General features: G+C 39.3%; 3 protein-coding genes across 3 annotated transcripts in view; 1 reads left to right on the top strand and 2 right to left on the bottom strand.

Moving 5' to 3' along the window:
- The window catches only part of LOC141327161 (E3 ubiquitin-protein ligase TRIM35-like), a 308,396-nt gene that overhangs the window by 149,274 nt on the left and 142,165 nt on the right, over nucleotides 1–16,957 (top strand). The window lies entirely within an intron of this gene.
- Nucleotides 5,629–12,997, bottom strand: wbp11 (WW domain binding protein 11). The gene is made up of 12 exons (XM_073835309.1): nucleotides 12,866–12,997; nucleotides 12,046–12,131; nucleotides 11,842–11,873; nucleotides 11,611–11,704; nucleotides 11,339–11,535; nucleotides 10,769–10,902; nucleotides 9,722–9,855; nucleotides 9,430–9,621; nucleotides 7,875–7,985; nucleotides 7,528–7,797; nucleotides 7,204–7,389; nucleotides 5,629–6,274 (listed from the first exon to the last, which is right to left on the bottom strand). The coding sequence occupies exons 2-12, from the start codon at nucleotides 12,107–12,109 to the stop codon at nucleotides 5,706–5,708; spliced, it is 1,983 nt and encodes a 660-aa protein (XP_073691410.1). The 5' UTR covers nucleotides 12,110–12,131; nucleotides 12,866–12,997; the 3' UTR covers nucleotides 5,629–5,705.
- bglap (bone gamma-carboxyglutamate (gla) protein) lies at nucleotides 13,419–16,495 on the bottom strand. The gene is made up of 4 exons (XM_073835370.1): nucleotides 16,392–16,495; nucleotides 16,238–16,288; nucleotides 15,206–15,299; nucleotides 13,419–13,732 (listed from the first exon to the last, which is right to left on the bottom strand). The coding sequence occupies exons 1-4, from the start codon at nucleotides 16,447–16,449 to the stop codon at nucleotides 13,630–13,632; spliced, it is 306 nt and encodes a 101-aa protein (XP_073691471.1). The 5' UTR covers nucleotides 16,450–16,495; the 3' UTR covers nucleotides 13,419–13,629.

The raw sequence follows: 16,957 nt of genomic DNA on the forward strand, positions 1-16,957 counted from the left end.
ACTTCAGTGACTCCCTACAAACACACAAATAAACAAAACACACACAAATACACAAACACACACACACACACACACACACACACAGAGAGATGGTGAAATGTTTTTCTTTAGTTTGTCATCTCACAGTCTAACAACAAACAGAGGCAACACAACTACATGAATGACTGTAGTGAAGATGAAGGTGAAGATATCTGATGTCGACTGAGGGCAGTGTTTGATCGACAGGCGGCGCTATAACACTCTCAAGAGTTAAAGCGCGTTTATTATCGGTATAACACACTTCATCTTAACGCTAAAGCCTCGTTGTTTGAGAAAGAGTGATTTCGCCTTCAGTGAAATAATAATAACAGAAGCTGACAGTGAAAGACTGAGTCTAATCTAGTGATTCTCTGAATCAGGCGCGTGTGTTTCTCACCAGGTCTTTAAAGCTCTTGTGTGTCTCTTCGGTGTTCGTGTCTTCGTGTGTTCCGTCGTCTGTCGTGTTGCTGTTGTCTTCTGTTGTCTGTGTGTTTGTCTGCTCCTCGGCTGTACTTGTGTTTGTATTCTCCTCAGCTGCACAGGATTCGGTCTGCTCCGCCATGTTTGCAGCGCGTCACCCACGTGTCTAACAGCCGGAAGTGACGCAGGCACGCGCAAACTGAAGAGATAACTTCATACGTAATGCCACAAATGAAGAATTAAGAGACATTGAGCTGAAAATCTACGGAACAGTAATGATTTGACACTGAAACTGACAGCAGGGTGAATATTTGATAGTACTAGTACTGATAAAAGTATCATTTTGGGGAAATATTTACGTGACTTTTGTTCAAACGAAATACTCAATTACATTTACAGTGAAAAAAAAAGCACATACTCCATTACAACTTCATGTAAACTTAAAAGTATATGACTTAAATCTCTCCTCAGTGACTTAGAAATAGAAATAGCATTTGTCAACAAGCCAAATGAATAACGCTCAGGTTGGTTTACCGTTACTTTCATTGACAGTCAATTACATTGATTTGAGAGTAAAAATAGATGAGGATATTCTTTAGTGGATGAGGACCAAAATGGCATATCATCTGCCATCATCCATATGCCATCTGCATTTATTCACTGAGAACAGCTGTAATAACTATATTAGTGTTCACATTCTGTTGTCATCTGTCTCTTTAAATGTTCGGGCTCTTTCAAATTGGTGGATTCTGATTGGCTATCAATGTTTCTAACTTTTGTTTTGAATGTTTTTTCCTTTTTAGTGACTGTCCCTGCTGTGAATGAGCTTTAACACTCTTATTCCATCTTTAATCACCTGTTTAACTGTGTGACAGACATCTGCGTATAATATTTATCAAATTGATGTCAAATTACAGAAGGCGAATGTGATATGTATGAGGAAAAAATGAAGAAGTAGATCGGATCACCAGAGTTAGGTCTTAATGTCATGAATATAAATATGAAAATGCATTTTACAAATAAACACGCCTCAGTGAAACACTCCGGACGGTCATCTGAACGAAACGTTCCACAAATGAAGCTTTTTGGACTGCTTTTATTGAGTAAAAGTATGATGTTTTGAGGTTTGATGATTGCAGGGTAATCAGTACACTGTAAAAAGTGAACAGTTGGATCAACTTAAAAAAATTACTTCAGTTGGTTACACCTAAACATAGTAAGTTCTTTCAACTTAATTTAAAATTATGGATCAATTTAAAAAAAATACTTCAATTGGTTACACCTAAACATTGTAAGTTCTTTCAACTTAATTTATAATTATGGATCAACTTAAAAAAATTACTTCAGTTGGTTACACCTAAACATTGTAAGTTCTTTCAACTTAATTTATGATTATGGATCAACTTAAAAAAAAAAAATACTTCAATTGGTTACACCTAAACATTGTAAGTTCTTTCAACTTAATTTATGATTATGGATCAACTTTAAAAAAAAAATACTTCAATTGGTTACACCTAAACATTGTAAGTTCTTTCAACTTAATTTATGATTATGGATCAACTTAAAAAAAATTACTTCAATTGGTTACACCTAAACATAATAAGTTCTTTCAACTTAATTTATGATTATGGATCAACTTAAAAAAATTACTTCAGTTGGTTACACCTAAACATAGTAAGTTCTTTCAACTTAATTTAAAATTATGGATCAACTTAAAAAAAATTACTTCAATTGGTTACACCTAAACATAATAAGTTCTTTCAACTTAATTTATGATTATGGATCAACTTAAAAAAAATTACTTCAATTGGTTACACCTAAACATAAGTTCTTTCAACTTAATTTATGATTATGGATCAACTTAAAAAAAATACTTCAATTGATTACACCTAAACATTATAAGTTCTTTCAACTTAATTTATAATTATGGATCAACTTAAAAAAATTACTTCAATTGGTTACACCTAAACATAAGTTCTTTCAACTTAATTTATGATTATGGATCAACTTAAAAAAATTACTTCAATTGGTTACACCTAAACATTGTAAGTTCTTTCAACTTAATTTATGATTATGGATCAACTTAAAAAATACTTCAATTGGTTACACCTAAACATTGTAAGTTCTTTCAACTTAATTTATGATTATGGATCAACTTAAAAAAAAAATACTTCAGTTGGTTACACCTAAACATTGTAAGTTCTTTCAACTTAATTTATGATTATGGATCAACTTAAAAAATACTTCAATTGGTTACACCTAAACATTGTAAGTTCTTTCAACTTAATTTATGATTATGGATCAACTTAAAAAAAAAATACTTCAGTTGGTTACACCTAAACATTGTAAGTTCTTTCAACTTAATTTATGATTATGGATCAACTTAAAAAATACTTCAATTGGTTACACCTAAACATTGTAAGTTCTTTCAACTTAATTTATGATTATGGATCAACTTAAAAAAAAAATACTTCAGTTGGTTACACCTAAACATTGTAAGTTCTTTCAACTTAATTTATGATTATGGATCAACTTAAAAAAAAAAATACTTCAATTGGTTACACCTAAACATTGTAAGTTCTTTCAACTTAATTTAAAATTATGGATCAACTTAAAAAAAATACTTCAGCTGGTTACACCTAAACATTGTAAGTTCTTTCAACTTAATTTATGATTATGGATCAACTTAAAAAAAAAAATACTTCAATTGGTTACACCTAAACATTGTAAGTTCTTTCAACTTAATTTATGATTATGGATCAACTTAAAAAAATTACTTCAGTTGGTTACACCTAAACATAAGTTCTTTCAACTTAATTTATGATTATGGATCAACTTAAAAAAAAATACTTCAATTGGTTACACCTAAACATTATAAGTTCTTTCAACTTAATTTAAAATTATGGATCAACTTAAAAAAAATACTTCAGTTGGTTACACCTAAACATAGTAAGTTCTTTCAACTTAATTTATGATTATGGATCAACTTAAAAAAAATACTTCAATTGGTTACACCTAAACATTGTAAGTTCTTTCAACTTAATTTATGATTATGGATCAACTTAAAAAAAAAAAAAATACTTCAGTTGGTTACACCTAAACATAAGTTCTTTCAACTTAATTTAAAATTATGGATCAACTTAAAAAAAATACTTCAGTTGGTTACACCTAAACATAGTAAGTTCTTTCAACTTAATTTATGATTATGGATCAACTTAAAAAAAAATACTTCAATTGGTTACACCTAAACATTGTAAGTTCTTTCAACTTAATTTATGATTATGGATCAACTTAAAAAAAAAAATACTTCAATTGGTTACACCTAAACATTGTAAGTTCTTTCAACTTAATTGATTGATTATTGATTATGGATCAACTTAAAAAAAAAAATACTTCAGTTGGTTACACCTAAACATAGTAAGTTCTTTCAACTTAATTTATGATTATGGATCAACTTAAAAAAAAAATACTTCAATTGGTTACACCTAAACATTATAAGTTCTTTCAACTTAATTTATGATTATGGATCAACTTAAAAAAAAATACTTCAATTGGTTACACCTAAACATTGTAAGTTCTTTCAACTTAATTTATGATTATGGATCAACTTAAAAAAAAATACTTCAATTGGTTACACCTAAACATTGTAAGTTCTTTCAACTTAATTTATGATTATGGATCAACTTAAAAAAAAATACTTCAATTGGTTACACCTAAACATTGTAAGTTCTTTCAACTTAATTTATAATTATGGATCAACTTAAAAAAAATGACTTCAATTGGTTACACCTAAACATAAGTTCTTTCAACTTAATTTATGATTATGGATCAACTTAAAAAAAAAATACTTCAATTGGTTACACCTAAACATTATAAGTTCTTTCAACTTAATTTATAATTATGGATCAACTTAAAAAAAAAATACTTCAATTGGTTACACCTAAACATAAGTTCTTTCAACTTAATTTATAATTATGGATCAACTTAAAAAAAAAATACTTCAATTGGTTACACCTAAACATAAGTTCTTTCAACTTAATTTATGATTATGGATCAACTTAAAAAAAAAATACTTCAATTGGTTACACCTAAACATAAGTTCTTTCAACTTAATTTATGATTATGGATCAACTTAAAAAAATATACTTCAATTGGTTACACCTAAACATAAGTTCTTTCAACTTAATTTATGATTATGAATCAACTTTAAAAAATTACTTCAATTGGTTACACCTAAACATAAGTTCTTTCAACTTAATTTATGATTATGGATCAACTTAAAAAAAAAATACTTCAATTGGTTACACCTAAACATAAGTTCTTTCAACTTAATTTATGATTATGGATCAACTTAAAAAAAAATACTTCAATTGGTTACACCTAAACATAAGTTCTTTCAACTTAATTTATGATTATGAATCAACTTTAAAAAATTACTTCAATTGGTTACACCTAAACATTGTAAGTTCTTTCAACTTAATTTATAATTATGGATCAACTTAAAAAAAATACTTAAATTGGTTACACCTAAACATTATAAGTTCTTTCAACTTAATTTATGATTATGGATCAACTTAAAAAAAATACTTCAATTGGTTACACCCAAACATAAGTTCTTTCAACTTAATTTATGATTATGGATCAACTTAAAAAAAATACTTCAATTGGTTACACCTAAACATAAGTTCTTTCAACTTAATTTATGATTATGAATCAACTTTAAAAAATACTTCAATTGGTTACACCTAAACATAAGTTCTTTCAACTTAATTTATGATTATGAATCAACTTTAAAAAATTACTTCAATTGGTTACACCTAAACATTGTAAGTTCTTTCAACTTAATTTATAATTATGGATCAACTTAAAAAAAAATACTTCAATTGGTTACACCTAAACATAAGTTCTTTCAACTTAATTTATGATTATGGATCAACTTAAAAAAAATACTTCAATTGGTTACACCTAAACATTATAAGTTCTTTCAACTTAATTTATAATTATGGATCAACTTAAAGTTGAAAGAACTTAAAATGTTAAGTGTTACCAATTGAAGTAATTTAAGTTGATCCAACTGTTCACTTTTTATTCTGGCTAAATAATAATGTAAATATCCCAAACACATGAACCATCACAATGTGCTGAAATGAGTTATTATCCGTAATAAATGACAGACCGAACAGCAGCAGCAGAGTTTGAGATCTGACGTTTATTCACATTGAAAGATAAAACCAACGAGGAGACGCTAATGTCCAGAGAAGCGTCGCTCAGAGCAGCCCCTCCATCTCCCGCATGAAGGCCTCGTACATCTGGTCCTTGGTCTTCATGTTGGGGTGAGCGGCTCCGGACGGCTGGACGTGAGCGGAGGACTGTAGTTTGGGCTGCTCGCGCTCGTCCTCTCTCCTGCCCGCTCTCTCCGTCCCCGGGGCCCGGTCCCTGCGCACGCGGAGCGCCGTGGGCACGAAGCGCGTCACCTCCGTCTTGGGGTTGATGATCTGCGGTTTGGCGGAGATGGTGGCGCCGCCCGCTTGAGCCGAGGACGCGCCGGAGCCGGCCACAGTGGCCCGCTTCTCGATGGTGGGGGCGAGAGGGTTGGACGTGGTGCCGGGGGGCGGCGGCATCTGCAGGGCGGAGCTCCGTAGGGGCGGGGCGTGGGCGGAGCCGCTCTGAGAGGAGGAGGAGTCTCCGGAGGAGGGCGTGGCGGGAGACTTCTGACGGGGGAGGATGCTGGGAGGAGCGCTGAGCACGTTGGGGTTGAGCGGAGGCGGGAACAGAGAGAGGGGCGGGGCCATGCGGGGCGGTCCACTGCGGGGGGGAGGAGGAGGAGGCGGCATTCCTGCAGAATTAACAAAAACACGAAACCATCATCAAAACTAGTTCAGCAAATACACAGATGTCGATCCGATACCTATCACTACCTCAATACGTGTTGACCTGATCATCTCTCACACACATCTACTAAACAGACAAAGAAAAACAACAACCAATGAGTACATCATTATAATTCATGACAAAAATACTGTTATAAACTAGATTAGTGGATAATTCACTAGATACTCTTGAAAAATCATTTCATAAATTCTAAAATTAGTCCAAAACAAACATTATTTAGTGGGGAACAAATAAAAAAGGACTAAATCTGGTCAAATGATACACATTGGCAGTATGGCAGCGATATCGCTACTGAACATCGGATCAGGACACCACTAAACTACAGTTTCGACAGAGAATAGCCCGACTACGGCACACCTGCAGACGATACAGATAAACCATATCCGCTAGAATCGCAGAGCGTTTTTTTCCCAGCTGATGAACGACTGACAGACACTCAGGAGCCAGCACTTTTGAAGAGACGGATGACAAACAGCAGCTATGTCTGTTGTGTGGACGCTAATACAGATACAGATCAGGGCCCGTATTCACAGAACATTTTACCTTACCACCAAGAGTTCTCCTAAATACGAGAGTTTTCTCTTAAACCCATTCCCAAAGCTGCGGAGACACACTTTTACTCAGGAATAGAGAGAAACCTTAAGCTGAGAGTAAGGGGCGGGGTTGAGCTCATTAATATGGATGATGTCAGCATGCTCATTAACTATGCACACTGTGATTGGCTGATAGGGAAGGGGTCTCTAATAGAAATATTGTAGAGTGTGATTTCATGTTGCCATATTCAAAGAAAGATTTTAAACCGCAGGCTAAGTGTCTGTGGTGTCTGTGTGATCAATGGGGTCGAAATGAATGGGATGTCTGGGTCACACACACCTGGAGGAGCCGGAGGCGGCAGGCGGGGCGGGGGTCCTCTGGGGGGCGGTCCGGGCGGCAGACCCGGTGGAGGTCCGGGAGGGGGTCCGGGTGGGCGTCCCGGCGGGGGTCCCGGAGGCAGCATGCGTGGCATGGGACCCCTGAGAGCTGCTGGGAGTCCGGGAGGCCTCAGGAACGGAGGAGCGCCTGTGTTTGACAAAACTCAACGTCAGCAAACACCTGAGCCTTCAGACGTCACACAACACTGAGCACCTCAGATACGGAGTGCTTAATCGACAGTGTCAGCCGGTTATCACAGACACCGATGATGAAGGAGACACGCACCGGGAGGCGGTCCTGGAGGCGGGCCAGAAGGGGGTCCCGGTGGCCTCATTGGAGGAGCGGGAGGCGGTCCTAAAGGAGGAGGCCCTGTGATTGGTGGAGCCTGCATGTGGGGAGGAGGCTGCTGAGCTGCCATCGGTGCCGACGGAACGGGAAGTCTGGGATTGACCAATGACGGAGCGGCTTCGGCGGAGACCTGATCCTCAGCATCCGACTCCTCAGAGTCCGTGTACTCGTCTTCATCCTCCTCGTCTTCCTCTGGGATAGACTGACCTGCGCACACAGACGAGAGCTGTTCAACAGAGAGATACTGTGGGTCAAAGGTGAAGATGATTTAGGAGATCACACACCTGCCATCCGGAGCATCATGGCCTGCAGCGGTGTGATGCTCTTCGTCTTCGCCACCCTCCTCTTCCTCTTCTCTTTAGACGACGGCATGTCAGCGAATCGCACGCTGCGCCCTGAGCGAAGGAAACAAACACGTCAAAGCCTCATTCCTACAGCGGCTGGAACCAATATCCAATCTACTCTAGCATTACTTAGAGACTATTTTTAGTACAAAACACTCACACTCTACTTTTATTCTGGTGTCACCTGTTGAATGCACTGATGTTTTTCTCTACAGAAATTAATGTATGGTTTTTATGGTTTCAGGAGTTAAATGAGAATAAGAATTGTCTGTTTGCCATCAACTTCAATGTTCAGTCTTTTTCACATTTAGTTACTGCTTTTCTACTTTTAACACCTGAAGTTCTCATTTTGTAGCCAAAGGTCTTGAAATGTAAATTTTCCTGGTTTCTCAGTTAACAGGATCCGCCAGCTGACTGGATTTGACTTGAAGGATAATGTACTTGTCATCCAAGATCTTCATGTCTTTCTTTCTTCAGTCGTAAAGAAATATGCTTTTTGAGGAAACATTTCAGGAGTGTTCTCCATATAGTGGACTTCTATGGTGCCCTGAGTTTGAACTTCCACAATGCAGTTTAAACGCAGCGTCAAAGGACTCTAAACGATCCCAGACGAGGAAGAAGAGTCTCATCTAGCGAAACGATTAGTTATTTTCAAAGCAAATTGACAATCTATATATATTTTTAACCTCAAATGCTGGTCTTGTGTCATCAAGACAGTTAGGGTATGTCTAAAAACTCCCATCTCATTTTCTCCTCCAACTTCAGAATCGTCCTCCATCGCTGTTGAAGAACTGAGCCAGTGTTTACAAAGTGAACGTGTGAAGAAGATCAAACACCCTTTACAAAGAAAGCTAAAACAGAGTTGTAGGGTTCTGAAGAAGAAAATGAGACGGGAGTTTTTGGACATACCCTAACTGTCTTGAACTGGATTACACAGAGAACACATGAGCATCACAGAGACCAGACAAGACCAGCGTTTGAGCTTAAAAAGCAGAACAATTAGAGTCTTTTGCTGCATTTTAACTGCATTTTGGGAGTTCAAACTCAGGGCACCATAGAAGTCCACTATATGGAGAGAAATCCTGAAATGTTTTCCTCAAAAAACATAGCATCTTTACGACTGAAGAAAGACAGACATGAACATCTTGGATGACAAAAGGGTGAGTACTTTATCTGTAAACGTCTGGAAATTAACTAGTCCTTTGAGTGATGCCCAGTTGATGAGCGTGAAAATAATAAAATAAAACCATAGAAATACACAAAACACATGAAACAACGTGAAAAAATACAGTACAGAAAAATTACATTTTGATAAATAGAAACTAAAATTTAAAGCAACAAACAAAAAAAACTGATATTCGATGACTTGAACAAAAATCCCTGACTTTTAATGTCTGAAATAGACCTTTTAGAATGGCATGATCTTCCCAGAGCCGTGGGAACCGTGTCACATGGTTGTCTACCCTAACCCTACGGCTGAGGGAGATCTGCACACCTGTGTGTTTATCAGCTCTGTCTCTGTCGTCGTCTCGGTCCTCGTGTCCGTCCATCATCCTGCCGTCGGCGTCCGTGTCGTCTCTCTCCGTGCCGCTGTCGTCCTGCGAGTCGCTGTCGTCCTCCGCGTCGCTCTCTCTGTCGCTGTCTCTTCCTCCGGTGTCCATCATCTCGCCGTCTGAACCGCTGCCCTCTGACAGGAAACACCACAGGATGTTGATTTTGAAGCATGTTCAGAACAACAATAGACAGTAATAGAGAAGCGTGACGGTGTTAGCGTCCGTCTGCAGCACCTGTGCGGCGAGTGTTAGCGTACAGCTGCAGGATCTGTGGCGGCGGCGGCCCCGGCGGGGGGCCCGGGGGTTTGCGTCCCGGCGGCAGACGAGGAACTCCAGCCAGAGCGGCCGCTGACAGAGATGAGCTCTTCCTGAAACACACTCACATTCAGTCTGTCCTGTTCTCAACACTGCGGCTCATGTTCATGAATACGGGAATCACCACCAAAGCTCAGATACACTGAAGATCTGGTTCATCTGGACAGCTGGATAACAACCCTAAACTAACCCTACATTCCTTTCCTTCCTTAGAAATTAAACAGAGATTACTGTCAGTCTTTAAAGGGTCTTGAAACCCTGGACTTTTTCTGAGATTACAGCAGAGGTGTTTGTGTCACACATCACAGACAACAATGTTAGCATCCGTTAATATTAATTGTTGGAGAGAACAGGTTTTTTTTTAGTTTTTTTGCACTATTTTCATCTTCTGTTTAAAATCTATATTGTGCTGACGTTCAATGACGTGTCGATGTCTCATATGTGACCCTGGACCACAAAACCAGTCATAAGGTTAAATTTGACAAAACTGAGATGTATACATCATATAAAGCTCAATAAATCAGCTGTCTATTGATGTATGGTTTGTTAGGATAGGACAATATTTGGCTGAGATACATCTATTTGAAAATCTGGAATCTGAGGGTGCAAAAAAAAAATCAAAATCCTGAGAAAATCACCTTTAAAGTTGTCCAAATTAAGTTCTTAGCAATGCATATTACTAATCAAAAATTACATTTTGATATATTTATAGTAAGAATTTTACAAAAAATCTTCATGGAACATGATCTTTAATTTCCTAATGATTTTTGGCATAAAAGAAAAATCAATAATTTTGACCCATACAATGTATTTTTGACTATTGCTACAAATATACCCCAGCGACTTAAGACTGGTTTTGTGCTCCAGGGTTATTTTTTTTTTATTTTTGATTGTGTTCTTATCCTATGAGAAGACACACATCAGTGTATGTGGATTGGCTGTGAGTGTGAGTGAGTGTGTTCTGACCCGAGCGAGGAGCTCTTCTTGAGGATGGAGGGCGGCTGAGCTCCAGGTAAGGGGATGTCCTGGATGAGGATGCTGGACGGAGCGTGAGGCATGTCTGGAAGAGGAATACTGTCCACCTCCACTGACTCCGCGTTCTGATGGAGACACACACATCGACTGAACTCTTCGACTGACATCTTCATAAACTCTGTATGTTGGTTGGATGATGTGAACATCAGATGCTAACACTCCTAACACTTTCATCAAGTCAAAGACATTTCAGTGTAATTGTACAAATGTCCTACAGCTGGTGTCTTCTTGCTGTCCAATCTTGATTTTATCATCACGTAAACGAGTATAACTGTAGTAATATTTCCAGACGAACACCTACTGGACTGAAGCAGCTTGGCTTTACTTGATAGAGAAAAAAAATCTAAAGAAACGTTTGTTTCCAGAATCTTTACTTTCTCTGATCTGTCCAAGCCTCCTAAACATCTCACATCTTCTGAGGAACGTTTATCTGCTCATCTGTCGGTCAGTGTGTCGCTCAGATCTGATGATCTAACCACAGGAAGCGTCTGTCACACTAACCTTGACGGAGTCGAAGTAGAGCGACAGCTGTCCTCGTTTGGTCTCGTAGTCCACCTCCAGCTTCCGCAGCTCCTTGTACGTCTCTGGATTCTCCCGTTCGTACAGACGGACGATCCTCTCGAACGTCTCCCGCAGCTTCTTACGTTTGTCACGCAGAACCTTCTCATTCAGCAGCGGCTGCTGCACCGGATTGAACTCTGAAACCCACACAAACACTCATGTTCAGGACAGACATCATGCAAACACACTCTCTCTCTCTCTCTCATACTCACCCATCTCATCCAGTTTCTCCATGTCTCGGATGATCTGACGCGGGTCCTTCATCTTCAGCACTGCTGCTCGGACCATCATCCTCTGCTTCTTGTTCTGCAATAAACACAAACACACACACACACACACACACTAGTGTAAGTAATCTGAACTGGAGGAGGACAGGTGTGTTTTACATAACCATCAGAAAACGTCTTCACTGTGAGTCTAGAGGTCAGAGGTCATGAACGTACCTTCTTCAGCTCTCTCTTGCGCGCCTCCTTCCCTACAAACACACACAAGAACACAGGTCAGGACTGGTTTACTCAGAGATCAGTCTGAGGTGTTAGTTCATGATCTAGTGTCTCTGAGGTGTCTGATGATGATCTGTAGGTGTGTGTCTAGTGTGTCTAGTGTCTGATGATGATCTGATGATGATCTGAGGGGTCTATACTCACTGGCCTGGTCGGTGGGGTTCATGAATTTCCCACTCTTGGTGGAGGAGGTGGAGCGGCGCCCCATGACTGCGGTCCGTCTGTTTCACCTGAACAACACACACACACACACACACACACACACACACACACACACACACACACGTTAAACATGATCAACATGAATGTCTGACTCAAACAGTGTGTTCCTGCTCAACTGGAGGTTATGGTTTCAGGAAAGCATTTCTAAGACACTATTTTTTGTGACAGTGCTATCTAGACGATTCCCTGCCGATAGAGGAGACCCGATTCAGACATCAGACAAACAGATGCAAAGACTAGATCGATATAAACTATTTATTTCTATCTTCCATCTCATTTGTAATGTAAGAGCTGCTGGCGTGAACGTGAGTTTTTGAGGTCAGCGATCTTTATTTAGCTGCGATGAGGTAAACTGTATTTGTATTTAAATGATTTTACTTTTATTCCCATCATAATAAACACACTAGCGTGTAGCGATCGTTTACCGTGGACTAGCTAGTTCTGCTCATTGTTATGTGTGTCACACGACTGAAGTCTCACAACAGTATTTGATGAAAGAAACTCTGGAGCAAACAGAAGTCAGCACTCGTTCAGCTCTTATTAAACCTCTTTTCTAACCCTAAAGCAGTGAAAACAACAACAACATCGATGCAGTGCTGCGCTGAAAACAGCGAGATGATGATCTTCATCAGGAACACACTGAGGATCGACTGAGGAACTCTAATATAGTCGTCAAATGAGCGGATATGACATCAATATGATGAAAGCAGTGTCACCCGATCAGAGTAAACCTTAAACTCACCTCGATCACTTCAACGGATGTCTAATAATCACTTTAACAATCGTCAATAAACGCATCCAAAAGCGCGAGACATCTTTTCGTGCAATAAAGCGGAAACGCGCCACCGCTCTCCTGAAGAGACGTCACTTCCGCTTCCGGACTTTTATTATTTAAATCGATAGCGCGCAGTACATATGTTCTCATGTTTTATGAATGTTGCCGTATTTCTGTTCTTTACCCTGTGTTTATGTGCTTCATTCTTTAAAGCAGGTGAGGTTTAGACTAGCATGACTTGTTTACTTCACACTTATTTCACAAGTTTATAAAAACACTGAGAGATAAAAGATTAACAAATCATCTTCATGAAGAAGCGCCCATTGAGTTTCATCAATATAATCTTTAACACATAAACATAAATGCGGCTGGTTGGAGATGTTTCTGAACTCAATGACAGAGAAATGTGTTTATATTCATCAAACCACACACTGATCTGATCTGACTAGTGTTTCCTGTAGTGCTGCTTCACAGCTGACACTGAGCTTGTTTTATAATTCATGAATTTGACTAGATTCAGTTTTCATTTTATGCTTTTTATTGTGAAGCTGCTTCGACACAATGTTTAGACACGTGACTTCTGACAAACACACATGAATCTAATATGGTGTGATCTAAAAGTAGAAACTCCAGACAACACTGTAGTCTTTATTATTATCCGGCTTTAGCAATGTTTTTTTTTTATCATTTTTGACAGATGCTGATGAGGAAGTGGGTGCTGCGCTGGTGTTCTAGTAGGGAATGGGCCCGTAGTACGCAGTGTAGGCGGCGATGATGCCGGACGTGTCCATCATGTGCTCACACGCCAGATTCGCTTCACAGACCTCCCTGAGACTGGAGGACAAGAGTGTGTTAGACCCACTGCTCTGTGTGTCAACTCAACTAAATTCAATAGCATTATTGTCACTGCAAGCAGAGCAAACCTCTGAAATCACCTCTGGTGTAAGAACACAAAACACACACATATATATACAGTGCCTTGCAAAAGTATTTCATTCATTTATGTCACATTTTGTTTTGTTGCAGCATTATGTTAATAACTACTTTAAATTAGTTTTCCCCACATCAGTTTACACTCCATACACCATAATAATGAAAGCAAAAACCAGATTTCAAATTTGACAAATGTATTCAAATAAATTGATAGCATAAGTATTCATACCCTTAACTCAGTCCATAGTTGAAGCATCTTTCCAGCCTCAAGTGTTTTTGGGTCTGATGTGAGCATCTTTGCACATCTGCATTTGGCAATTATCTGCCATTCTTTGCCTCACCTTTTCACCTCTCCATCTCTGTCAGCTTGGACATTTTCTAGAGTCCTAGTTGTTCCAATCGTCTTCCATTATGGAGAATGCTTCTGTCAACCTTCAATGCAGCAGATTTGTTTCTGAACTCTTCTCTAGATCATCGCCTTAACGCAAGTCTGTCACTGAGCTCTACAGGCAGTTATCTTGGTTTTTGCTCTGATCTGCATTTTCAGCTGTTAGACCTTTTCTGAGAGGTGTGTGTCTTTCTAAATCAGACTCGTTCAGATGAATTTGAATCTGCAAGACGTCTGTTAAAGATCTCTCGATCTGGAAAGCATCTGCTGTGTGCAAACGTCTGGTAGACATCTGTAAGATGTCAGTTTAACATACATTCTAATTCATAAACATCTTAAAGACATCTAATAGACGTCTATTTGACATCTGATAGGAAACGTCTCATAGACGTATTGCAGATGTAAATGCAGACGTCAAATAGACGTCTCCGAGATGTACGTGTGCTATCAGGGAAGCAACGTAACAAAATAAGAAAAAAATGAAGGGGTGTATGAGGCACTGTGTATATATATATATATATATATATATATATATATAAATAATAAAGACAAGACCAGGACAATCTTAAACTGCAAGAATGGTAGAGCAACAGATTGACAAAATGGCAAAGCAGCATGTGTACATTTACTGTACACTCTTAAAAGCAGAGATTTTTTTATTGGCATTGATGACAGTCAAATGCAGAAAACGTTCTTTATAGTCAAAAAATGTTCTTCAAAATGGTTCCTTTAAGAGCTGTTCACTGAAAAGTTCTTTGGGGAACCAAAAATGGTTCTTCTATGGCATCGCTGCAGAAACACCCTTTTGTGAGACATTATCTCCGCTGTGTGTGTGTGTGAGAGAGAGAGAGAGAGAGAGAGAGAGAGAGAGACAGAGAGTGAGGGAAAGAGAGAGAGAGTGAGAGTGAGGGAGAGAGTGAGGGAAAGAGAGAGAGAGAGTGAGAGTGAGGGAGAGAGAGAGAGAGAGAGAGAGAGAGTGTTTGTACCTCTCCAGCTGAGCCAGTGTCAGGTCTGCAGGTTTAGTTCCAGCTCTCTTCTGTCTCACGACTGTTGAAGCCACATCACGCTTCACAAACACACCTGAGAACACACACACACACACACACACACACACACACACACACACACACACACACACACACACACACACACACACGTATGTATTCAGATGAAGTTTGCATATCTGTGCTGTCTGAGGAAGAGGTTTGAGCTCAAATGTGGCTCGGACAGGAAACAGTCCAGAGTGAGGCGCAGAGGTGAGAGACAGCTCTATATAGATGATATATATGTATATGTGTGACTTTCTATCTTCTGTGGCCAGAGAAGCTCTTTAGTGTGACGGATCCTCCGATCTTCCTGTCAGCATCTGATCATATCACTAGGCAGATCAGTGTGAAGAACAGACCAAACTGACACAGATCACACTCTTACGGTCATTCCTGCTCACTCTCTTGATGTCAAGAACATTTCTACTAAACATGTTGATATGGGTTTAGTGTGACTCTCGAGCATATTTCAGTTTTGGCTGAGCTGACCTGTAAAAGACTTCCTGCTTTTAAATACATCTTTGCTCAATCATTCATGTAATTATGATATTCTCTTCCTGCAAAGCTCAGCGCTAAACAAACACACCTGAAGCAGCTGAATGAGATCTACAGACACAGCTGATAATTACAGACGAGCGGAAACACTGAAGAACTGCAGAACAACACTAACCCTCAAACAATACTGTACTTTACATTGAGAATACTCAGATCGAGCAACATACAACACACCAACTACAGTAAACACACACACACACACACACACACACACACACCTATACACACACACACACACACACACACACACACACACACACACACACACACACACCTATACACACACACACACACACACACACACACACACCTATATACACACACACACACACACACACACACACACACACACACACACACACACACACACACACACACACCTATATACACACACACACACACACACAGGTGTCTCACCATCATCACTGGGAGATTCTGCAGGACTCACTGATTTAGTGTCAGGAAGACCTACAAGAGAACAAGACAGAGAGCACAATCATACACACATGTACACACACTACACACACACACACACACACACACACACACACACACACACACACAAACTGACCTGCGCTCAGACACGCAGCGATCATGCAGCAGAAGATCAGGAGCGTGAGGTTCTTCATGTTTGTCTCCGTGTTTCAGCTGATCTGTGTCTCTGTGTCACATCATTTATATAGTGACATCACAGCGGTCTGACATCATGATTGGATGAAGAATCAAATATCCACACACACACACACACACACACACACACACACACACACACACACACTGCAGTATCAGCACAGACTCTAGGTGGCGCTGTCCACTCGATCACAAACTCAATCTTCAAATAAAGCGATTGCGTGCGAGCGGCTCGTCAGCGGAGGAAACCAGCTTCGTATAAACATCTCAAATAAAGACTTTAATTACAGCTGTTCCTGCAGGAGTGATGTTTTGGGTCGAGCAGCTCCTGTGTTTGCAAGTGTCCACCTCAGAAATCACCTGGACCTGCACTCTTTCCTCTCATCTGGACACAGCTGCACATGCGCCGCACTAATGCATTTAAGTGTGTGTGTGTGTGTGTGTCTGTGTGTGTGTGTGTGTGTGTGTGTGTGTGTGTGTGTGTGTGTGTGTGTGTGTGTGTGTGTG

Source organism: Garra rufa, chromosome 1 (assembly GCF_049309525.1).
Source record: "Garra rufa chromosome 1, GarRuf1.0, whole genome shotgun sequence".
Lineage (NCBI taxonomy): Eukaryota > Metazoa > Chordata > Actinopteri > Cypriniformes > Cyprinidae > Garra > Garra rufa.